We start from the raw sequence: 25,074 nt of genomic DNA on the forward strand, positions 1-25,074 counted from the left end.
TCTTTACTCCTTTTTTCAGGGCTGCAAAACAGACTGCAAGTCCAGCTTCTGTCTATATGGTCTGTCACTGTCAATCTGACTTACAGCTGCAGAGTAACAGAAGAGGAGACAGTTTAAGAGGCAGGGGGGCAATGGAATGGCTGATGAACTTTGAGTCACTGGGGCTAGAATTCAAATCCCTGAGCGGCCACTTCCTTGATAAGGTGTCTCCCTAGGCCTCAGTTTCCCCATCAGTCGAAGGAAGTTGCACGAGATCACTTCTGAGGTCCCTTCTGAACTCCAGCTCTGAGATGTGTCTCTCGGAAGCTGGACCACATTCATCCACTCACAAAGCACCAGGTTACTTAAGGGAGGTCCTGGGGCCGAAAAAGGTGAAGGACCCCAACCCTTCCCCCTGACTCCTCTCAAGTCTGTTCCAGGGCAGTCCTTTTAACCAGGCGAACTAGGACCTTTGTCTTCCGTGGGCCCCACAGAAGTGGCACAGTGGAGGCTCGGGACCTGGACTGGTAAAGGATAAGGGTGTGGGGCAGGGAGGGGGGCAAATCCTCCTCTCTCTTTTGGGGGTCCTGAATCCGGATACTCCTAGGGAGGGGAACCAAATGGTCTGGCTTCCCTGCGATTGAGCGAGGGATCAGGGGAGGGGGACGCTCAGGGCCCTAACGGCTCAGAGAAGGGGCAGCGGCCGCAGTCATTTAGAGGGGTGCACCGGGGTCACCCTTGGCCGCCGGGCTGCCAGGGGATGGACTGGTTCGCTTCCCAGTGAGGGTCAGTCACACAGTCCCCAAGCGGCAGGGGTCCCCACCCTCTCCACACTCTGGCTGCCCCGACTCCATCCCCGAAAGCTCAGAAGGGCGTGGGGCAGAGCGGGTAGGGGAAAGGTTCCAGGATCTCAGCCTCGGGCGCTCCGACCCCGCCTCTCCAGCGGGTCCCCCCCACCCGCCGGGGGCGGGGCAGGACGGGGGCGGAGCTGGGTCTCGGCTGAGGCATGCGCCCTGCTCCCCCCGCCCCCCCCCCCCCGCCTGCCCTCCCGCCAGGAGAGGGGAGGCGGGCTGAGCCCAGGCAAACCAGTTGGGGAGCGCGGAGCCGCTGCAGAGGGGGCTGCCGCCCGAAATCCTGCCAGCCCGGGTGCCACCAGGCAGGGCACGGCACGGCACGGCGGGGGCAGCGGCGCGGAGGGAGGATGCCCCCGGCCGGAGGGGCGACCCCAGCGGCTGCGCTTGGGCCGGGGGAGCCGCCGCCGCAGCGGGGGCTGGAGCTACGAAGCGTTGGGAGCGGACTCGGAGCCCCAGGCACGGAGCCGCAGGGTAAGCACCCCAGGCCCGAGGGGGCGCGTGGGGGCGCGTGGGGGCAAGAGCCCTGGACAAGGGGGAGACGCGGCGGCTCTCGGGAAGGGCAGGGCAGGAGCGGAGGGGGCTCTTGGCGGAGTGGGCGGGGAGCCTTGCTCCTCCTCCCCCTCTTCTTCCTCCTCGTTCCTCTCTTCCCCCTCTCCTCCTCTCGCTCCCCTCCCTCCCTCCTCCTTCTTCCCCTCTTCCTCCTCCTCTTTCCTTCCTCCACTCCTCCTCCTCTCCCCCCCCCATGTTCCCCCTCGTTCGCCTCATCGAGCCCCGGTCCCCCTCCACGACAGCCCACGGGCAGTCTCCTTGTTCATCTTCGGGGGCTGGACGGGGAGGGAGACTGGGAGCTGACCCTAATCCTCCGCCTACCCGCGGGTTTGGGAAGCGGTGCTGGCTCCCCTCCATCCCCAGCCCGAAATTGCCGTCTGCCAGCCGGGAGGGTTTGCCCCCGGGGAGCTTAGCATCCCCCAAATTTTTCCCTGTGGGAACTTTCCCCGGGGCTTCGTTGAGGCTTCAGGGAGCCCCCAGAACGGACAGGGGTCCCCGGACTCCCCCCGCGGAGCCGTGCCCTGGGTAAAGGAGGCCGCGGGGATCTGGTTTGGCTGCAGCTCTTAGGGAAGAAAGCCCAGGGCCTCTTGGCCGGGTCAAACCCCCTTCGGGAGCCACCGCCCCCTCGGGGTACCCTAGCTGCCTCCACCCGCGCCCGGGCTCGGGAGCAGCGCCCTTGATGCAAACCTGTCCGGGGGCGGCGCTAACCCACGCCCTCTTGGGCGCCCCAGCGTTCGCATTGGAGGGAGGCGTCCCCAGAGGAGGTCTGGAAAAAGAGGGAGGGGGCGACAGCTGCCACTAGCTTGGGGCTGGGGCGGAAGGGACTGCAGGGACCTTGCACCAGCTGGGCTGGGCAGCTGTGCTTGGCCATGGCGAGGTGGAAAGGTAAATGAATTGTCTTCACGGGGCAATCTGATCAGGATTGAGTTAAGGGGGTGGGGGTGGGGGTGGGGCTGCCTTCTACCGTACAAAGGGTGGGAGAGCCCTCTAACCTGGTTAGGGGTTGGTCTTCTCTTCGGGGAGACTAGTTCCCATGGGAAACCCTCCATTCCCCCCCCAAAAAAGCCCACCACGGCACCCCCCCATTCCTCCCAACCCCACATCCCTTGACAGTCTATAGCAGAAGAGATAGAAGGCAGACCTCCGAGAGATCCCCCGAGTCTGGGCCCACGGGACGGAGGGTGGGGACCTGGAATGCCCTTTTAAGTTCGAAGCCCCCTCCCCTCCTTGCAGGTCTTCTTTGTTGCAATCAGATCTCTGGCCTGCCAACTCATTGGCCTCCAGGAATGTGACCTAAGAGATGTTGGCCCCACCTCCGAGTAGAGAGTTGTATTCTTAAAGGCTTGGGTTTTTAAGCCGGAGGCCGGAGGTATCTCCCCCTTTTTGCCTTCGGGGTACCTGCTGAAGGCCTGAGCACAACGGGAGTTCCCTGGGATTCACTTTGCGGGGTGGGAGGAGAGAAAGAGGTCTCGAACCTAGCTTGGGAGTGGAGGGTGGGGAGGAGCAAAAAAAAAAAAACCAAAAAACGACAGTGCCCGTGGAAGACCCCTCCCAAGACCCCTCCTAAGTTGTCCCAGGAGGGCTTAGGCTGGGCATGATAAAATAACTTCCCCACCAGTAAAGGAATGTGAGGAAACAGGAGAGCCTAGATTTAAAGCCGGAAGGGCACCTTAGAAATGGGCCACTCTAACCCTCTAGATTATGCAAATCAGTACAACCGAGGCCCAGAAAGGTGAGGAACCCGGGCACACCGCTGGTGAAATCAGAATTTCAGAATTGAAACTCCCAAACTAAATGACGTGTTCTCTAGTGGGCTGCTGTTGTTTCGTTCTGTTTTGTTTTCCTGGAGGCTTTTAGCAATAAAAGGGCAGGGGTAGCAAGAATAGTTTTGAGATGGCAAGCCTGCTGGAATGCAGAGCCCTCTACGCTATTCCGGGATTGGATGATTGTACCCAGCTGTTTCAGCTTTAGGTCTGTAGGCAATGCCTGAGCCTACGGGGTGGTAGTGTTCTTCCAGCCCTGGCTGGCCTGGGGACCTAGAACCCTTCCATTCCTGAAACCTTGCACTGGATTTCCATGTGCATTTACAGTTCTCTAAACCGGAGACTCCCAGTTACGTGGCAGGATTCTCCACTATCTCCACTTGGATAGGCAAGAGCCAGGGTTAGTTTGTCAGTGCTTGGAATACAGTTTTTTGATGCTTTTCTATTTGATTTGGGGCAAGTCATCAAACTTATCGGTTTCTTCATCTGTTTAATAAGGAGAGTGGGCTGGGCTTCTTTATTCTGAAATTTCTCTGCCCTATAAGTTTCTGGTCCATTAAGCCCCATTGGGTACAGAGCCCTGTTGTCTTAGGGTTATCTTCCAGTCTTGGGTTTATCCCCTTCTGATCTGACATCATTTTATGACTCACTAAAAGAGGGGGGCTCTTCTGGGCCACAGATCTCTCAATGGGGCTGTGGACAGATTGCAAGCGGTCCCTGAACTTGGATAAAGAAAAAAAAACCCAACACTCTACTCAGGTTTTACTACTTGTTCTCTGAACTTTCTCTATTCTGCACCTGCATGGGTACTTCCCCATTCTTCCTTTGCAGCTTGCTTTTATGTGTCGTATTCTCCCGCCAGAATGGGAGTTCCTTGAGGGCAGGGGCTGTCTCTCTCCTATCAGTAGAGTTTAGCACATTTGTTGTTGTTTAGTTTTCAGTTGGTCCCATTCTCTATGACCCCATTTTGTGGTTTTCTTGGCAGAGATACTGGAGTGTTTTGCCATTTCCTTCCCCAGCTCTTTCTACAGATGAGAAACTGAGGCAAATAGGGTTAAATGACTTGCCCAGGATCACACGGCTAGTAAGTGTCTGGGGCCAGATTTGAACTCATGAGGATGAATCTTCCTGATTCCAAACCCAGAACACCATCCACTAGCTGCCCCTAGCACATAGTAAGTACTTAATAAATGCTGGTTGATTCGACAAACCTCTAACTTAAATGTAGTGTTTCTTTCCATTTTAAGTGTAGATTTAAAATACTCTTCTGGGGGCAGCTAGGTGGTGCAGTGGATGAAGCACCAGCCCTGGATTCAGGAGTACCAGATTGCCAAAGTGTTCCCCAACACCAAAAAGTTTAGGAACCTCCCTACTCTAAAGATAAGGGAAAGTGATCTATGTAGGAAAGCCCAGCATGCACACACATACAAGCTCTTAGTGAATGTTCCTTGAAGCTTGGTCATGCAGTAGCTAATGAACCGAACCGGGTTCAGAAGCCTACCTCAGACTGGGCAAGCCTGGGCAAGTCACTTAATCTTTTTCCATGAACTCATCTGCAAAACAGATGGTAATAGCACCCACTTCACAGGGGTGTTCTGAGGATCAAATGAGGTTTGCAAACCTTGAAAGAGGTATATAAGTCATGTTATTGTTATTGAATGAATGAGTCTGTACCCTCCCCCAGGTTTTTGGAAGGTTGAATCTGAAAGTGCCTTTGTAAACTGTCCATCTCTGCATGCATGTGAGGGATGGTCATCATTAGCTTTCTCTGACTTGGAGGAGTGTACTTAGGGTAGGTGGTGTCCAGTGGGCAAGATGGTCCTAGAACTGCTGATTCGCATGGAACCAGCTGCTGCTGAGTGGGGCTACCCTTAGGATATGCCAGTTTCCCCAGCCATGTAGGGTGTCCTGATTCCACACTCCCCCCAGTCCCATTGTTAGTGTTCTTCCTACCCCTCTTAAAATTACTTCTGTATGCATTTACTTCTGTTCAAACTACAGCCTTCTGGGAGGAGGTCCCAGCCCCCAGAATAAGTGGAATAAAGCAGTGTAATTAAGTGGAGAGGATTTGATAAACTTCACACTGAGTGGGCAGCTAGGTGGCACAGTGGATAAAGCACCTGCCCTGGATTCAGGAGTTCAAATCCAGCCTCAGACACTTGACACTTAACTAGCTGTGTGACCCTGGGCAAATCACTTAACCCCAATTGCCTCACCAAAAAGACAAAACAAAAGAAAACAAAACAAGACAAAAACAAAACTTCACACTGAGGAACAAATGGCTGATAAAGGCAGAGTTTCCCAGAGGCACTAGCATTTTCACCCAGACTAAGTTCAAAGCCTTAAGCCCATCTGTGGACTCACACAGTCTGGGGGGGAGTTTCTGTGTAAGCCAGCCCTGCTTCTTCCAGTTGTCCCACTCTTTTTCTCCTCTTCCCACCCTTCTGCTTTTCTTCTAACCCTGACCGCATGCTGACGCTGGTGGTCTTGCCTTCCATTTGGCCTGACCTCATGGGAGAGCTCCAGTAGACTGGGAGGTCCTTGAGGGCCTTTCTTTGTATCTCCTGGCACTTTACACGATGCCTGGCCCATAGTAGGAGCTTCATAAATGCTCACTGACTGACTGAAGACTTGTGAGGAAGGTACTTGTCTTTGTACTGGTCCCATTGTACCAAGAGAGTGTTCAGTGGGAGGGAAGGAACTTAGGCTAAAGATGAGCCAGACCCTAGAGAAGAAAAGATGCAGGGGACTATTCCGTTTGACCTCTCTGACCTGGCCAGTACTGTAATCCTAGAAAAAAGTGTGTGTGTGTGTGTGTGTGTGTGTGTATGAGAGAGAGAGAGAGAGAGAGAGAGAGAGAGAGAGAGAGAGAGAGAGAGAGAGAGGGGGGGGGGGTAATATGAGGGAAAAGAGAAGGAACGAGAAAAGCAGGAAAAAAAGAAAAGAAAGAGAGAGAAAAGAGGGGAGAGAGGAGAAAAGGAGGGAGAGAGAAAGAAGAAAGAGGAGAGGGGGAGAGAGAATGAATGAGTGTGTATGAGAAAGAGATGGAGAGAGAGAATGAATGTGAGGGAGAAAGAAGGAAAGAGAAAAGAAGAAAAAAGAAAAGGGAGAGAAAAGAGAGAAGGAAGGAGAGAGAAAGGAGAGGGGGAGAGAGAATGAATGAGTATGTGTATGAGAGATTGAGAGAGAAAGAATGAAGGAGAAAGAGGAGAGGGAAAGAGAAAAGAGAGAGGAGGGAAAGAGAAAGAAGAGAGGAGGGAGAGAATGAGTGAGTGTGTGAGAAAGAGAGAGGAGAGAGAAAGAGAGAGAATATATGTGGGTGCTTGTAGCTGAGGTGTGTAGGTATATCCATGGGCATGAATCAGTGTGCTGGCTGTCTGTGAGCCCCTCATGGCAGTGGGGGGGGCACTCCTTACTTCTAAAGCCCTCCCCCCTCTTCACCCCAGTCATCACTTTGGGGACTCTTGCCTTTCCTGAGCCTATATCCACCTGACAGGAAGAAAGAACAGGTTTTAGACCATTGCACTGCCCCTGCTGATAGCTGACCATCTCTAGATCCCTGACCTCTGGAGACAACAGGATCCTTGACAAGTGACTCACTCCCAGGTAGACAGGATGTTCCCAGGGTGTGTTGGGATTTAGAAAATCTGAGCTGATCCCACTTGGAGGCAGAGGCTGAAAGAGCCTGGGTAGGACCTGGTAATCAGAGATGGCATGGCCGGCAGGGCAGGGATGAGAGAGTGCCTCTACTTATCCCTCACCCTTTCCCCCCACTCTGCTCTGTGGCCGCCTGCTAGAGGTGGTTCCACTCCTGTTGACCAAGGAAAGTAAGTACTTAGGGGAAAGATTCTGGATGAAGGCAGAGAGAAAGGGCTTTGAGAAGCAAAGGGAGGAGAGCCCCAGGCTGGGGTGTGTCTGTGTGTTGTCAGGCTCCGGGGCTAGATGGAGAGAAGCCATTGGGAGCGTCAAGCTGAAGCTGAAGGGTCAGAGGATCAGGGGGTTCCAAGCTGGGTCCAGAGAGGGGCTGCCTTGAATGTATCAGAGGCTACAAGCTTAGCGCAGGGTGTCCAGGTGCCGCCCCTTGTGCCAGGTGGAGAAGGAAGGGCACGTCTGGGGAGAGGACCTGTCGGGGACATCTGACTAGATGGGAAAGGGTGAGGGGCTGAGGCCAGCATCTTAGGATCAATCACAGGGGGCAGATTTGGCGGCTCCGTGCTCGCTGGGAATGGCCCGGTTTGGCGATGTTGAGGGCTGTGAGCTGACAGGTGGGCCCAGCTTTGGGATCTCAAGCTGGGTGCAGAGGAGAAGCCCGAGGGGGTCACACCGCACACAAAAGGCAGGGTCAGGGGCTCTGAGCTTGGTGCTGAGGGAGCAGAGGGGGCTTCAGGATGAGCACAAGTACAGCAGATTGACCAGGGCCCTTGGCCAGGACAGCGGGCTCACCCCATCTCCATCTCCACAGGTCTGTTAGCCTGTGGTCCGTGATGCCTGGGACCAGCCCTGTGTGAGGGGCTCTGCTTTTTGCCCGGGGCCCTAGGGTTCCACTGGAGGATGTCCGTGCTGCCCCCAGCCCTCCATCCGTCCATCCATCCCCATCCAGCTCCATTGGGCCTGTGGCCCGGTCCCCGCCCCGCACCATGAAGGATGAGGAGAGGCTGCACAATAACGCCGTGGCCTGGTTGGCCTGCGCCGGGGTCTCCCTGCTGGCCAACGCGTGGGGCATCCTGAGCATCAGTGCCAAGCAGAAAAAATGGAAGCCCCTGGAGTTCCTGCTGTGCACGCTGGCAGGGACCCACATGCTCAACATTGCCATCCCCATCACGATGTATGCGGTGGTCCAGCTCCGGCGACAGCATTCTGACTACGAATGGAACGAGGGGCTCTGCAAAGTATTTGTGTCCACTTTCTACACCCTCACCCTGGTCACCTGCTTCTCGGTCACTTCTCTGTCCTACCATCGCATGTGGATGGTCCGATGGCCGGTCAACTACCGGTGAGTCTGGGCGTGGGCGGTGGTGCCTCAGAAAGGGGACATGGGATCTCAGAGACCCCAGGGGCCTGATAGTCCAGTCCTCTCATTCTATAGGTCAGGAAACTGAGGCCTGTAGAGATTAAGTGACTTGTCTTAGATCAGGGGTGGGCATAGAATGTTGGAACTAGAAGAAGCCTTTTCCCCATCTTGCATGTTACAGAAGGGGAAACTGAGGCACAGAGATGGGAAATGACTTCTCCGATGTCAGGCAGCTCATTGATCACTGGCAGATTCAGGCCCAGGGCCCAGGGAGGGCTCCTGACTTATAGTGTGGGCCTCCTTTCTAACTTTTTTTGTTTGTTTGTTTTGTTTTGTTTGCAGGGCAATGAGGGTTAAGTGACTTGCCCAGGGTCACACAGCTAGTAAGTGTCAAGTGTCTGAGGCCAGATTTGAACTCAGGTCCTCCTGAATCCAGGGCCGGTGCTTTACCACTGCGCCATCTAGCTGCCCCATCCTTTCTAACTTACATGCAGGTATATGGGCACCCATAGGGCTGAGTGGTGGAATATGCAAAGCTCAGCAATTACAATGACCAACCTTGGCTTTGGAGAATTAAAGGATCACAGCATCCTAGGCCTAGCACTTGGAGGGACCTCAGAGGCCGACCCCCTCATTTTTAGAGATGAGGAAACTGAGGCTCAGGAGACTAAGTGATTGGCCCAAGGTCACAGAGGAAGTAAGCAGCAAAGCTGGAATTTGAACCCAGGTCTCCCAACTCTAGAACTATCACTTTGTCCACTATATGCATCTCTCTCCATTGCATGGATGGGGACTGCAGGTCAGACATAGTTGGTGCTATTTTTTCTCCTTTTTTCAATCTTTGTCCAAGGGCACACCAGAGGGTGGGGGAAGGAGGTCATTGGTTCAAAGCGAGGGAAATGTATATGGGGAATTAATGTTCGATCAACAAAAAACATCAATTCAAAAAACCCAGTGGGGTTCAAGTCTCCTCACAATGTATGGACATCCCTGGGCAAATCACTTCCTGTGAACCTGTTTCCTGATCTACAAAATGATAATGACATTTGAACTACCTATGACACAAGAGTATTGGAAGAAAATTGATTTGTTAACTGGAAAACAACCTACCCTTATGATATAGGCATAATAATAATAGGTAATGTGAAACTTGGAGTCAGGAAGACCTGAGTTCAAATCCAGCCTTAGATGCTTACTAGCTGTGTGATCCTGGGCAAGTCACTTAACCTATGTTTGCCTCAGTTTCCTCATCTGTCAGATGGGGATAATAATAGCACCTACCTCCTAAGGTGGTTGTGAGGATAAAGTGAGATAACACTAAAGTGTTCTATAAACTTTGAAATGGTGAATATGCTCATTATTATTGTTATTATTATTATCATCATCATTGCCTTAGAATGAGACCTTGGGCACTCCCTCTCTCCCCCTTGGCCAGTCTAGTTTCTTATACAATGGGGGCCTCACAGAATGAATGACTCAGGGCTGGGTGGGGAACTGAAGGTTTCTTAATTAGGCCCCATGGTATTAGCTTCAGGCCTGGAAAGAAATCTGAGGATCTAGTGGGGGGCGCGGGGTGGAGGGGGGGTGTGAAGAGGATGCTGCATCCATCCCTCTTCCTTTCCCCAGACTGACCCCATGCTGGTCATGAGGCTAGCTGGAGAGAGGTGCAGTTTCAGATTACTGAAAATAAACAAGGGTAAGTTAGAAGCTAGGCCAAAGGGGCAGCTAGATGATGCAGTGGATAAAGCACTGGCCCTGGATTCAGGAGGACCTGAATTCAAATTCGGCCTCAGATACTTGACATGTATTAGCTGTGTGACCCTGGGCAAGTCACTTAACCCTCATTCCCTCACAAAAAAAAAAAGAAGAAGAAGAAGCTAGGCTGGGTTTACATGGAACATCAATCTCTGAAGAGCCTAAAACTGCTAGTTTTAAAACTGCTAGAAAACCACAATAGTGGGTAGAGCACTGAATGTGGAGTCAGGTAGACCTGGATTCAAATTCTGCCTTACTAGCTGTGTGACCCTAGACAAGTCATTTAACTGGGTCTCCGTTTCCCCAATTATAAATTATGGGATTGGGGGGTGGTGAGGGTTGGAGGGAAGTTAGATTCACTGGCCTCTAAGGTCCCTTCAAACTCTAAATCTGATGACCCTATGAATAGTTGCAAAAGCCAGGAGGCAAAATATAATTTGTCTGTCTGCCCAAAACCTCAGTCTTTCATTAGGACAACTTAAATTCCCCATCCAGTCCATTTAAATCTAATGTGCTGGGGATCTAGACAAAACAATAGACACTGGCCTCTTGCCCTGTGCTGATTTCTTGGCTTCTGGAGCCAGCCCACCATGCCCACTGCTGACTCAGCCCCACCATTAAAGCCCTGGCCCCGAAGGAAAGTAGTTTTCCCAGGCCTCTCTAGGCACCTTACCTATTCCTGCCCTTCCCCCAGAGTCACAGGGGGTTCCTTATGGCTATACTGGAAGAGGCCCCAGGCTCCCAAAATTCCTACGCAGAACAGGGTAGCATATAACTACTCCAGCTGGGTGCTACCCTCTAGACTGCTGGGCTGTGGGGTCCCCAGGAGGCCAGAGAACAGCCAGGGCTGCTGGCTTGTCTGTCTTCCTAAATAAAAATCAAATGGGCTTGTGCTGAGGGGCAGAGAATCCTGTTCTTTGAGTGTGGAGAGGGTGAGGATAAGGAGGGTACTGGAGATAGCCCTTGGCCGAGCCCTGCTTTGCTCCTTAAATTCCTGCCCCCTTCACTGGGCCACCCGCACAGCTTAAGATGGATAGCGGCCGGGGGGGGGGGGGGGGGCAGCTAGGTGGTGCAGTGGATAGAGCACTGGCCCTGGAGTCAGGAGGACCTGAGTTCAAATCCGGCCTCAGACACTTGACACTTACTAGCTGTGTGACCCTGGGCAAGCCACTTAACCCCCATTGCCCCGCCAAAAAAAAAAAAAAGGGGGATGATCCAAGACCGTTTTCATGTGGACGATTTCTGCTCTTAACCTCATGGCTTTTGTCCTTTAACTGATGGCTACTGTCATCATTAGGTACCCTTAGCACACTCCCCCCCCAAAAAAAGTTTCAATCTAATATAATGATCTTGTGTTTACTCATCCCCAAAACTAATATGAGAGGCTCTTACCCCTTTTATTCTAAGCTCACCACCCCTAATAAAGAGAGTAAAATTAACAAACCAGGCCCAGTTGACTAATTTACTGATGGGTGGTGAATGTTAGCTGTATACACCGAGAGCTTTGACCTACATAGGGGAACATCTGCACTGTCTGGGAGCCTGTGACTGGTATCTGGGGGCCTGCCTTTGCCTAGTTCCATTGAGAAGCCTGGGAGGCAGGCACCCCACCCCCAGCACCCCAGCCTTTGGAAGAAGGGAGGGAGGGCAAGAGGAGCCCCTCCTTCCCTCCTCTGGTTTTGAAGGGAATAGGAGCCCACCTCTTGTCCCATATTTGATGAAACAGAATAAAATCCATTTGAAGTAGAGCCAGTTACTGTCACAAGGCTGAAGGAGCTTGGACAATCTTTTGGAGCAGGAGACATGACAAGGGACCCTTCCCTTCAGGCCTAGAATGGGGTCCGGGGGAAAGGAAGGAGGGAGACACTTTCTTCTTGGTATCCTGGGTCTTAGTCTTGCCAGGGGAGGAGATGGGTGTCTCCCCAGTTCTTTGAAATGCAGGAGAGCAGACATTTCATCCCACCCCCAAGAAAGAAGAAGTTGGGGAGAGGGTAGACAACCTAGCCACATTTAATGTCAGGCATGTTTATGGTGAATGATGGGGCATCGGGATGGGAATGAACCATTCAGAGAAGGGGGTGGTGTGGTGAAAAGGTTATTGGGTCAGGAGACCTCAATTCTTGTTCCAACTCTGCCAGCGTAAAAGCCCTGGGCAAGCTGTCTTCCCAGACACTTCATTCATACCCATGTGACAACAGGGCAATCACTTTACCTGTGGGAGCCTCAGTTTCCACATCTCTAAACTGGGATAATGGTATTCCTGCCTCCTCTTTCTCAGGGTTGGAAAGAGCCTGTTTTGTAAACATTAACCCGCAATATAAACTTGAGCTAATGATCTTGTTTCTGCATGAATTTTTTATATTTTTTATATTTTAACTTTTAATAGTATTTTATTTCTTTCCAATTATATGCAAAGACAGTTTTTTAACATTCATTTTTACGAGGTATTTTTCTCCTTCCTTCCCTCCCCTCCCCTCTTCCTAAAATGGTAAGCAATTTGATTTAGATTATATATGCTGCACTAATATTCTTGAATCTCACCAGGGAGGGGCTGGCATGAAAACAGCTATGGTTAAATTATGGAGACCTGAGGGTCATCGACAGGCCTCATTCAACTTCCCTCATTTTACATGGGAGGAAACTGAGGCAGAGAGGGGCTCCTTGTATCATTGCTTTAGATCTGGATGGAACCTCAGAGGCCATCTAATTAATCCCCCTCATTTTACAGAGAAGACTGAGGCCTAGGGAGATTGTGACTTGCCCAAGGTCACACAGCAAATAAATGACAGAGGCAAGATTTGAACCCAGGGACTCCAACTCTAGACCTCCTTCCATAGCACTTAGCACTTCTCAATGATCAGAAAGGAACTGTAGGGGCAGCTAGGTGGCACAGTGGATGGAGTAACGGCCCTGGAGACAGGAGTACCTGAGTTCAAATCTAGCCTCAGACACTTAACACTTACTAGCTGTGTGACTCTGGGCAAGTCACTTAACCCCAAATGCCTCACTTTAAGAAAAAAAAAGAAAAAGAAAGGAACTGTAGATTTTTAAAAATTGTCATAGGGGCAGCTAGATGGCGCAGTGGTAAAGCACTGGCCCTGGATTCAGGAGTACCTGAGTTCAAATCCGGCCTCAGACACTTGACACTTACTAGCTGTGTAACCCTGGGCAAGTCACTTAACCCTTGTTGCCCTGCAAGAAGCCAAAACCCAAAACAACAACAAAATTCCCTCAAAAATTGTCATCATGTTCTCTGACATCAAAGATCAAAGGGAAGACATTTTTAAACTCCACCCACTCTTGGGGAAGGGGGTTCATGACTTAGGGTTGGTTGAGGGTCCTCTTTTGAGTCAGGATACTCCCTAGGGGCTGGGCATGTTTATCTCCTCTCCCCCTCAGCCCACCAGAGACCCTGTGAGTGAGCAGCTCGGTACTCTCCCTGGCAGGCTGAGCAACACCAAGAAGCAGGCGGTGCACACGGTGATGGGCATATGGATGGTGTCTTTCATCTTGTCCACCCTCCCTGCTGTGGGCTGGCACGACACTACTGAACGCTTCTACGCCCACGACTGCCGCTTCATCGTCACCGAGATTGGGCTGGGCTTTGGCGTGTGCTTCCTGCTGCTCATCGGAGGCAGCGTGGCCATGGGGGTGGTCTGCACGGCCATCACCCTCTTCCAGACACTCTCCCTCCAGACTGGTCACAACCTAGACCGCAACAAGTTCAACGTCCCCACCATTGTGGTGGAGGATGCCCAGGGTAAGCGCCGCTCTTCCATCGATGGTTCGGAGCCTATCAAGACTTCCCTACAGATCACTTACCTGGTGGCCGGCATCGTCTTCATCTATGATTGCCTCATGGGCTTCCCTGTGCTGGTGAGCTGGGGCCTGGAGGGTGGAGGGTGGCGCTGCCGTCTCCATGGCTGTGGGAAGGAGTCTCCTGGTCCTTGGAACTGTGACTCTACGTCTTTACCCATCAGGCCTGGGGTTCTTAGTCATTTGTGGGTCACGGCCCCCTTGGGCAGATTGGTAAAGCCAGTTAGCCCCATCTCAGAATCATGCATAGGATAAAATCCAGGGTGAAAGTTTGACTGGCCTGACTTTTGGGGGGCAGCTAGGTGGCGCAGTGGATAGAGCACTGGCCCTGGAGTCAGGAGTACCTGAGTTCAAATCCAGCCTCAGACACTTAACACTTACTAGCTGTGTGACCCTGGGCAAGTCACTTAACCTCAATTGTCTCACTAAAAACAAAACAAAAACAAACAAACAAACAAAAGACTTTTGGGATACCCTGTAGATAGGTTGGCAAGGGAAACCAATTATATTGAAATACAGTTGTCAAAATCGTTTTGTTTTGTTTTGCTTTTTGCAGGGCACGAGGGTTAAGTGACTTGCCCAGGGTCACACAGCTAGTAAGTGTCAAGTGTCTGAGGTCGGATTTGAACTCAGGTCCCCCTGAATCCAGGTCTGGTGCTTTATCCACTGCACCACCTAGCTGCCCCTGGGGTTTTATTTTAAAGGTGTTGAGGAGAGCAGATTCCTAGAGGAGACAACATATTTAAAATGACACAATTTATCACTGATGATCTCAGTTGGAGACTCATCTCCAGCAAAGAGATGAAAAGCTCTTACCCATCAAGGCAAAGGGATGAGCCAACAGACCTCATCCTGCTTCAGAAAGAGACAAAGGGTCCCCTCCTCCCTTCTGCTCCCTTGCAAGGTCCAGGAACGCGCTGGCTCACTGCCTTGAGCTAAAAGGACCTGGGTTGGGGTGGCATGGGGTGAAAAGCAAAGGACCGCAGAAGCTGCCCTCCATCTGTCTGCCCTCTCTCCTAGGGCCTCTGCCTCACTCAGTCTCTCCATCAACCCGGCAGCCCAGTCCCGGCCTCTGACCCCTGCATTGGCCAAGCAGCAGGGAAGCGTTGGAGTAGGTCTGGATGAGCTGATTTTAGCTCCTGTCATCTTGAATTAATCAGTGGCACCAGCTCCAGGAAAAGTAAATTACACACACAAAAAACTGCAGAGCTTAGGTTTAGAATTAGAAAGGGCCATACAAGCCATCTGCTCCAACCCCTTCATTTTACAGAAAAGGAAATTGAGGCCTGGAGAGGTTAAAGTGACTTACATGGGTCAGAGTTTTTAAAATTTTAAGTTTATAGGTTTTAAGAAATAGGACCGGGGCAGCTAGATGGCACAGTGGATTGAGCACTGGCCCTGGAGTCAGGAGGACCTGAGTTCAAATCTGGCCTCAGACACTTGACAATTACTAGCTGTGTGACCCTAGGTAAGTCACTTAACCCCAATTGCCTCATCAAAAAAAAAAAAAGAAAGAAAAGAAGTAGGGCCCATCTCTTGTTATAGGGGATGCCTCTTTGGGAGGAAAGAAAGAGGAAAAGAAGCTGTTATTAAGCACCTACTATGTGCCAGACACCATACTAAATGTTTTACAAATATCTCATTTAATCCTCACACCATCCTGTTATTATAGTCATTTTAGAACTGGGGAAACTGAGGCAAACAGATGAAATGACTAGTGCAGGGTATTTCAGCTAGTAAGCATTTGAAGCTAGATTTGAACTCAGGTCTTCCTGACTTTAGGTCCAGTGCTCAACAACATTGAACCCCCTAGCTGACTCTAAAGGAAGAAAAAGAAGAAGGGATGCAGGGGGAAATCTAGATGATGTAAAAACAAAAGATATCAATAAAATTTTATTTTACAAAAGGTAAAGACCTTTAGCAGTCAAAATTTGACTCAGATCCTCCTGACTCCAGGGTCAATGCTCTATCCACTGTGCCACCTAGCTGCCCCTGAAAGTCAGAATTTCTAAGAGGTAGAAGTAAGGAAGGGGAGAACATTCCAGGCACAGGGGGCAGCTCATGACAAGGAACAGAGAAGGGAAATAAGGTCTTCTTGCATCCACCATGTACCTCTCCATTGCCCTCTGGGTAATAATCACTTTTTTTTTCTTTTTGCCAGGCAATTGGGGTTAAGTGACTTACCCAGGGTCACACAGCTAGTAAATGTCAAGTGTCTGAGGCCGGATTTGAACTCAGGTCCTCCTGACTCCAGGGGCGGTGCTCTATCCACTGCGCCACCTAGCTGCCCCAATAATCACTTTTAATTCTTAGGAAACTATGATGTTCTGTGACTCAAAGACGTGAAGCCTGATGGGTAGAATATTGGCATTGGGGGCAGCTAGGTGGCGCAGTGGATAAAGCACCAGCCCTGGATTCAGGAGGACCTGAGTTCAAATCCGGCCTCAGACACTTGACATTTACTAGCTGTGTGACCCTGGGCAAGTCACTTAACCTTCATTGCTTCCACCCCCCCCACCCCCCCCAAAAAAAAGAATCTTAGAAAGATGGACCATTGTTTCATAGCATGAAGTTTGGGGTCAGGAAAAGAACTTTGTAGATGCTCAAAGGCAATCCATGTGGATACTGTTAGCATTTAGGGGCAGCCTGGGTAAAATGGCTTGAGTAGCCTGGTTGACTGATGGGGAAAAGGAAGCAATCTTTCTGTCTGTCATGGATTGATGTGGCCTCTCCTGCTTTTCACCCTGTCCCCCTTCCCATTGTTTGGGGCGGGGGGGGGGGGGACTCACTCTTGAGGAATCAGAGCCTGAGTCAAGCCGACTAGTGAGAATCATTCTTTATCCTAGTCCCCAGGAAGGCAACCCAGGCTCCCCTTGTGTGTAGGCAGAGTCCACCTTGTGCACAGTCAGGATACTCTACTCCTGAAAGCCCCAAGAAGTGGGGAACAGCCATCTGTAGGGATCTGCCGGCCTCTGGGTCCCTGGGGCCAGCTTTCTTCCTAATGGCTCCCCAGAGCGAGTGTCCATGTGCCTGTGGATAACCATTAAATCAATGGCCAGATGTTCATTCATACCCAGTTATTCATGTGCCTAACCCAGTTGTCTTGGCCTTGTCCCAAGCATTACCAGAATGAATAATTAGGGAAAATTAAATAACAATAGAAGCTTAATGAAAGATTTTGTTGTTGTTCAGTTGTTTCCATTTTGTGATCCCATTTGGGATTTTCTTGGCAAAGATACTGGAAAAGTTTGCCATTTCCTTCTCCTGCTCATTTTACAGATGAGGAAATTGAAGCAAACAGGGAGAAGTGACTTACCCATGTCCACACACCTAGTGTCTGAAGCTGGATTCGAACTCAAGATGAGTCTTCCTGACTCCACGTCTGATGCTCTATGCACTAACCACTCCAGTATCTTTGTCAAGAAAACTCCAAATGGGGTCACAAAGAATCGGATATGACTGAAAAACAACCTTTTTAGATGGGAAAATGGGCCCAGAGCAGTCAGAGGACTCATCTGGGATCACACAGGGAGGCAAGGCTCTGATGGGTCAGACTCCAATCTCAGTCTCTCAGCTGGGTTCTTTTACAGAGCTCTGGGGACAAGGGGAAGAGATCAGCCAACAAGCATTGATTAAACAACTACTTTGTACCAGCTGCAGGGTTGGGCGCTGGTCACTCAATAAAGTTCTGCTGGAGAAGGTGGTAGGCACCAGATTGCATTTTGGAGGGAGCTTGGGTTCTAAGGGGCAGAGGAGGGAGGGAGGGCCTCTGGCCTATGCAGACATGGAAGCAAGAGATGGGACTTCATGTGTGAGAAACAGTACGCAGGCCATTTTCGTGTGATGGAAGAATTCTCAAAAAATCATGTACAGTAAAGCCTAGGAAGGTGAGCTGGAGCCAGAATGTGAAGGGTTTTTTAAATGACAAACAGAGGAGTTTGTGGGTTTTTCCCCAGAGGCCATTGGCAGTTTCTTCAGCAGAGCAGTGACCAGTCCTCGAATGTTGCTCTTGCAGTGTCACTTTGGCAGTCCTGTGGGCCAGGCCACTGAAGGTTTCTCCTGTGTCATCTCTCAGGTGGTGAGCTTCACCAGCCTCAAGTCGGACACCTCCTATACTTGGATGGCTCTAGGCATGCTCTGGTGCTCAGTGGTGCAGTCCCTCCTACTCCCCCTCTTCCTGTGGGCCTGTGACCGCTATCGGGCTGACATCAAGGCTGTCTGGGAAAAGTGTGTGGCCCTCATGTCCAATGATGAAACAGACGAAGGTGAGCGCTGGGGCTCCAGGGAGCTGGGGAGATTGGAGTCAGGAGGGGGCCCGGGGAGTCATGCAGGGGGATCAGAGGTCACAGGACTAGAGCTGGAAGGGACCCCAGAGGCCATCTCTGCCATTTTACAAATGGGGAAACTGAGGTAGCTCACGAAGGTCGGGTGATTTGCCCAAGGTCACATAGATACTGTCAGGTGGGATTTGAACCCGGGTCCTCTGAGTCCAGGGCCACTGTCTTTTCCATTGTATCACCCTCCAGCCCAAGGACACTGAACAGAAATGTCTCCCCCACCACAATTTCACCTCTCCCACATACAGAAATCCGCAAGTGACCGGGTGATCCCTGGTTGGGGATACTATAGCAGAGACTCTTGGGTAGGTACAAGTTGGGTGAAATAGCCACAGCTTCTCTGTGTGATGATCAGCCCCAAACACCCTCCAGGCTTCCCTTTGATAAGCAGAGGAAGCCTTTTTCATTGTCCAGGTTTTTTTAGGTCCTCAGCCAATTTGATGAAAACATATTCATTTGTGCATCCCTCTATGTGCCCCCCCCCCCCCCCCCCCGCACTAGCTCTTTGTTACTGAGCTCAGAACGGGAATGGGATTCTGGTTAATGAAATCTTCTGGTCAATGGAGGGTTACCATAGCGACCAGACACAGCGCACCGATTCTAACCTAGATTCTCAGATACACGCAATGCTGGAAGCATGTCATCATAATCTAGGCCCCTTCTGATGATTCAGAAGGCACTTTTAAGCCCAAGTTAAATGTGCTGGTTATTGGAGCCTTCTGCTGTGGAAGGAAGACATCATCCAGCAAACATTCCCTCAGCCAGTATTTATCGAGGCCTACTTTGAGCTAAGCACCGGAGATACAGAAACAAAAATTAAATATCCCTTGCCCTCAAGGGGCTTTTGTTCTGTTGAGGGGAAGCAACAGCACAAATAAATAAACACAAACTGTGAACCAAAAAAATACAGAGTGATGGAAGAGGGAGGTAGCTGAGGGAATTGGGAAAGGCCTTGTGTGGGAGGCAGCACCTAACCCAAGCACCTACTCTATGCCAAGCAATAATAATAATTAGAGGGGCAGCTAGGTGGCGCTACAGTGGATAAAGCACCAGCCCTGGATTCAGGAGGACCTGAGTTCAAATCCAGCCTCAGACACTTGACACTTACTTGCTGTGTGATCCTGAGCAAGTCACTTAAACTTCATTGCCCCATGGGAAAAACAAATAATAATAATATTTATAATAATAATAACTAGGATTTTTTATAGCTCTTTAACATTTTCAAAGTGTTTTGCCTATGTTGTCTCATTTGACCCTCATAAAACCCCATGGGAGGTAAGTGATATTATTACCCCTATTTTTCTTTTCTTTTGGGGGGGTGCGGGTGAGGCAATTGGGGTTAAGTGACTTGCCCAGGGTCACACAGCTAGTAAGTGTTAAGTGTCTGAGTCCGGATTTGAACTCAGGTCCTCCTGACTCTGGGACCAGTGCTCTATCTACTACACCACCTAGCTGCCCCCCCCCCATTTTTCAAATGAGGAAACTGAGGCAAACATAGATTAAGTGACTTGCTGAGGATCACACAGCTAGTAAGTGTTTGAGGCAGGATTTGAACACTGGTCTTCCTAACTCTAAGTTCCCCACTTTATCCACTATATCACCTAGTTGCCTAAATGATGCGATACCTGCCCTTCTATAGCTTCCATTCTACTGGGCTCAGCCAGGGAGCTGCCTTCCTTTGCCTTTAATTCTTCTTAAATTAATTCTTCTAAGCCCCCAGAGATGACTTTTACCAGTTCTGCTAGTGATCCCTGGCTTGAGAGTGTCTGATTCCATCCGCAATAGGATCCCAGCTCCCTGCTCTCCATTCCCACATAAATGCAGGACTTTTATACTGCTCCTCTATTGAGTCAATGCCCCATTCCTACGATAAAAGGCCCTTCCTCCTAGTTGTGTGACCCTAGGCAAGTCACTTAATCCTCATTGCCCTGCCAAAAAAAAAAAAGAAGAAAGGTCCTTCCTAGTTTTGGGGGGGGGCAGCCAAGTGTGACCTTCAGGAACCCCAGGGTCACCCTCCCTCTCTAAGGCCTCTGGATCAGCTCTTAGCCTCTGTCCCTCACAGAGACCAGCCTGGATGGGGGCCTCCACACAGACCTGATGTACGAGCGGCCCTTTGACTATGGCTATCGGGGGGACTTCCTTGCCCTGGATCACATTGCCAAGTATGACTTCTCTGCCTTGGAAAGAGGGATCCCTCAGCTCTATCCACTGCAGCCCATCCAGGAGGACAAGATGCAATATCTTCAGGTAACAGGAGTGAGAGTGGGAGGGAGGGGTCCACACTGCCCAGGGAGGCCTGGGACCCTGGAACTGCTGCCCTCTGCCCTGGGGCCATCTCTCCTCTCTGAAAACTGTGCACCTTCCCCAGAGTTATTCTCATGTTCATTTCATTTTCCAAGAAGACAGGTAACATCCTTTCCTAGAATGGGAAACAGGCTCAGAGATCCTGTATAATCTCTCAAGTCACACAGCACTAAAATCCTAGTCTCCATCTCCCAGTCCCATCCCCCTAGATGAGGCAATCTTAGCCTGGGATCCATAAATTTGGTTGTTTAAAAAAACACCCCAACATATACTTTGATAACTACTTCAATGTAATGGGTTTCCTTTGTAATCTTAGCTATTTTATCTTATGGATTTAAAAATATGATTCCAGGAAGGGCTCATCCAAAGATTGCACCATAATTCCAAAGGGGCTACTGATACAAGAGAATAATCATTTTTATAGCACCTACTATGTGCCAAGCACTGTGCTAAGTCCTTTTTATTTTATAAATGTTATCTCCTTTGATCCTCACAGCCGACCTGTGAAGTAGGTACTGTTATTATCCCCATATTACAGTTGAGAAAACTGAGGTCCAAAGGTTAAGTGACTTGTCTACGGTCACACAATTATTAACTTTCTGAAGCTTAATTTGAACTCAGGTCTTTAATCCAGATTCAGTGCTCTATCCATTGCACTACTGTCTGCCTGTAAAAAAAAAAAGGCTAAGAACTTTTGTGATAGCTAGGTAGGTAGGTAGATAGGGTTAGGGGGGTGGGGGGGTTAGTTAGAAAGAATAGATAAATAGATTAGAGATAGAGGTAGATGAATGAGGAAGACATTGGTAGACGTGGATGGATAGATTAGATAGAGAGATGGATAGATGTAGAAAGAAAAAGATGGATTAGGGAGATATCAGTAGACATGGATAGCTAGGTGGCGCAGTGGATAGAGCACTGGCCCTGGATTCAGGAGGACCTGAGTTTAAATCCAGCCTCAAACACTTGACACTTACTAGCTGTGTGACACTGAACAAGTCACTTGACCCTCCTTGCCCTGCCAAAAAAAAAAAAATAGACATGGATGGATGGATTAGATAGAGAAATGGATGGATAGATTGATTAGAGAGAGAGAAATAGATGGATTAGAGAGATATCACTAGATATGGATGAATAAATTATATTTGTAGATAGATAGATTAAATATATAGAGAGAAGATATTGATATTGAAAGATATTGATAGGGGGCAACTAGGTGGTGCAGTGGATAAAGCACTGGATAAAGTGGATTCAGGAGGACCTGAGTTCAAATCCGGCCTCAGACACTTGACATTTACTAGCTGTGTGACCCTGGGAAAATCACTTAACCATCATTGCCCTGCAAAAAGAAAGAAGGAAAGGAAGGAAGGAAGGAGAAAGAAAAAGAAGGAAAGAAAGAAGGAAGAAAGAAAGGGAAGGAAAGAAAAAAGGAAGGAAGGAAGGAAAGAAAGAAAGAAAATTGATAAACATGGTTGAATAGGATAGATAGAGAGATGAATGGATAAATGAGATATATGGATAGATGGGTTACAGAGCTATTGATACACATAGATGGATAGGTGGATGGATGGATAGATGAGATACATATATAGAGATGGATTACAGAGATGTCACTACACTTAGATGGATGGATGGAGAGAGAGGTAGGTAGAGAGATAGGAGATGGGTGTATGGGAGGGGGAGAGAGAAGGGTCCAGGGTGCTCTGTTGCCTCTCTTACTGTTACCCTATCCCTAGGTTCCTCCCACCAGGCGCTATTCCCATGACGAGACAGACATGTGGCCCACAGTCCCTTTGCCTGCTTATCTCCACCGCCCCTGGGGCTCGAGTGACGACATGACCACTCTGGCCCAGCTGGTGTTGCCCTCCCCATCTGACCGTCGTCGGGGCAGCTTGTTGGCCTTCTCTGAAGTCGCTCCCTATCGCAAGCGCCGGAGGTCGGCAGAGAGTCTCCTGTCCCTGCGCCACTTCCCCCGTGATGAAGTCTGTGGCCAGGACCTGGCATGCTTTAGCCGGGAGGAGGTGGTGAGCTTTATCGATGAGTCTCCTCTGGCCAGCCCACTCCGAAGCCCGGCCCGCTCGGCGTCGGCCTCTGTGCTTCCCAACACCTTTGGCTGCTCCTCCGCCCATTTTGCCCTGACGGACTTTGAGAAGGAGCCACAGGCCTTGCGTCGGCTCTCCGGCCAGGGTCGTGGCTGCCTCTTGGCACTGCCAGGGCCCTTCCAGGCCAGGGACCTCCAAGCCCCAGGCTTCTTCCCTGTGGACAGCAGATGTCACCAGGGCTCCATCCACATTGAGCTTTGCGAGGCCCCTGCGTGTGAAGAGCCCCCACCTACGCCAGGTGCCCACCGGACTGGCTTGGACGCAGACTCCAAAAGGTTTCGGACGAGTTTGAGCGCTTCCTGGGGGGACTCAGAGAGCTTGAGGCCAGTGGGGGGCAAAGGCAGCAATAGCAGCTTCCTGAGCTCTCCTTCCGAGTCCTCGGGGTACATCACCTTACATTCTGACTCCCTGGGCTCAGCCTCCTAGTAGATGGAGGGGAGGGGGCAGTACTCCCCGCCACAGAGTGTCTGGCCCCTTCCCCTGGGCTCCCTTACCGTGTGCCAAGGGTGAGGAAGGGTAACGAGCTATTGATTTCTCCTCTTCTGCTATTACAGGCCTTGGCCTCGGGGTAGTTGGAGCTGAGTCAAAACACCAAAGAATCGCTCTCTCATCTCCTTCCCCCTCCCCCACCAAGAAGCCCTGCTAAGCTAAAGCTGGAGCTGGTGGCTCCGGCTGGAGATGGAGAAACCGCAGAGCCCTGGAGGCTGGGAACCGAGGGCAGAAGGCAGACTGAGCTCAGATCTGCAAGGGAGAAGAGGGAAGGGCGAGCCGGGCAGTCTGAGAACCCCCACGTGGGGTAGAAAGAACAACACGAGGTCTTCTCTTCCTTCCTCCTTCCCTTTTTCTCTCCTCTGCCTCCCTGCTGCCTTTTCCTTCCTCTCCCCCTCCTTTCACTCTAGCCACTTTCCACTGTGACCCATAACCAACTGTAGCTCTACCCTTGTCCCCCAACCCTTTATACTCACTCCTTGAGGCCGTGGAAGGAGAGAAAAGATCCTCTCTGGCTTCTCTAAAAAGCACAGGGGCAAGCAAAAGCCCAAACCTGTTTCCCTCCTCACATGCCTCAGGCCTGTTCTGCCTCAGTTTCCCCACCTGTGAAGGATAGGGGATGCTAATTACTTAACTCTCAGGGCTGTGGTGAGGACTCTTGTCCTTTGTGTGTGCAGAACGGGGCAGTGGGGTAACAATTGGGATGGCCAGTCTAGGGAGAAATGAAAATCTCCAGGCTTCATTCATCCATTGGGGTGTAGACAGGTGCAATGTCCAGATGTCCAATATCTCTGTTCTTTACTTCCCCTCATGATCGCCAACTGGGAATGTGAAACACAGTGGGTGTCCTGGGTGAGAAAGGGACAACACCAGGGCACTGAGCCAGGACCATGCATTCTAGGGATTCTAACCCAGCAGCCCACAGCTCAGTCCTCCTCTCCCACACTGGCTTGGCTTAAAGGTCAGGGGCCAGGCCTTCCTGCTCCAATACTGCAGCAAGACTCCCTGGGTCTCAACCCCAAATCAGAGCAGAGATGCCTAAGCCTGGCAGCATCTCCAAGGGCAGGGGGCAGGAGGTGGGGAGCGGTATACACTGAAGCTGGATCTGCACAAAGGCTGCCCTGAATCTTCCCTTCTCAAGCAATTCAAAAGACTCCTGAGCAGGGAGGGGTTTGGGGGTTTCAGTTGGGTTGCTGGGAGGGACCACACTTCTCAGGTCACTCTTTGCAGCCACAACAGGGGGGAGGGGTGGGGTGGGATAAACACACACACACACACACACACACACACACACACACACACAGTGTAAATAGCAATCTGACCGTGGCTGATTTTCTTAGAGCTGGAGGAACCTCTCCGGAAAATACTGCTGTGCCTTTAAGGACTGAACAAATGTTGGTCAGTCATTGACCTCCTTTGGGGTAAGTGACTGCTTCCTGCTTCCCTTCTACTTGGGGCCAGGGGAGAGATATGGCTTTAAGCAATCATTTGACATTTGTAATACCGTCTATTTTTCCACACACATTTATAGCGTCAAAACCAGTCAAATGGCAATACTTGGAGGTGAATGCAGTCGGGGCACAAAATCCCAACTCTTTGACCCCAGTTTTTACACAATTTTAGAAAAAAAATCTCATCCAACAAACATTTATTGATTAAGCACCTGCTATGAGCTGGGTGGGCATTGTATCAGGCCCCTGGTTAGACAAAGATGGGAGGAGAAGTCCTTCCTCCCCTCAAGGAACCTAGACTTTCAACCAGAGGTGTTTACATCTTACTCTGAAATAAGACGTTTAAATTCCGGCAGGAATACCCATCCCAGGTGGGGAGAGGCCAGACCCTCCCCCAGCCAGCTAGGAGCTATTGTCACATTTGGGGTTCCAGGTTCTGGGACCCCTCTCCTTTGCACAATGACTGTGATGTTCACACTAGTGTTTGTGGGGCTCCCAGTACTCCTTCTAAGTATACTGTACGTATGTATTTTACAGTTGTAAAGAGTCTTGCATCCACGTTGTCTGATGCACCCCAAATGTATTTCTACTGATTTGTCTATCCAAAGTGATTTGTCTTTGCTTACCCTAGAATGGGGAGCATTCAACCCAGGACCCCAGGGACTTG

General features: G+C 50.6%; 1 protein-coding gene across 4 annotated transcripts; it reads left to right on the forward strand.

Annotated features, from left to right (window-relative positions):
- Positions 1-1,059: 1,059 nt before the first annotated feature.
- GPR153 (G protein-coupled receptor 153) lies at positions 1,060-24,189 on the forward strand. Of its 4 annotated transcripts, XM_043998649.1 has the most exons (7): positions 1,060-1,304; positions 7,608-8,138; positions 13,358-13,787; positions 17,803-17,992; positions 20,127-20,311; positions 22,102-22,742; positions 23,022-24,189. In XM_043998649.1, exons 2-7 carry the CDS (start codon positions 7,783-7,785, stop codon positions 23,047-23,049), a joined length of 1,830 nt encoding a protein of 609 aa, XP_043854584.1. In that variant the 5' UTR covers positions 1,060-1,304; positions 7,608-7,782; the 3' UTR covers positions 23,050-24,189. The 4 variants fall into 4 exon arrangements, with proteins under 4 accessions (XP_043854584.1, XP_043854582.1, XP_043854583.1 ...); XM_043998647.1 differs by having other exon boundaries at positions 22,102-24,189; XM_043998648.1 differs by lacking the exon at positions 1,060-1,304 and adding an exon at positions 2,227-2,267 and having other exon boundaries at positions 22,102-24,189.
- The last annotated feature ends 885 nt before the right edge of the window (positions 24,190-25,074 follow it).

This window comes from Dromiciops gliroides, chromosome 3, assembly GCF_019393635.1.
Source record: "Dromiciops gliroides isolate mDroGli1 chromosome 3, mDroGli1.pri, whole genome shotgun sequence".
Taxonomy (NCBI): domain Eukaryota; kingdom Metazoa; phylum Chordata; class Mammalia; order Microbiotheria; family Microbiotheriidae; genus Dromiciops; species Dromiciops gliroides.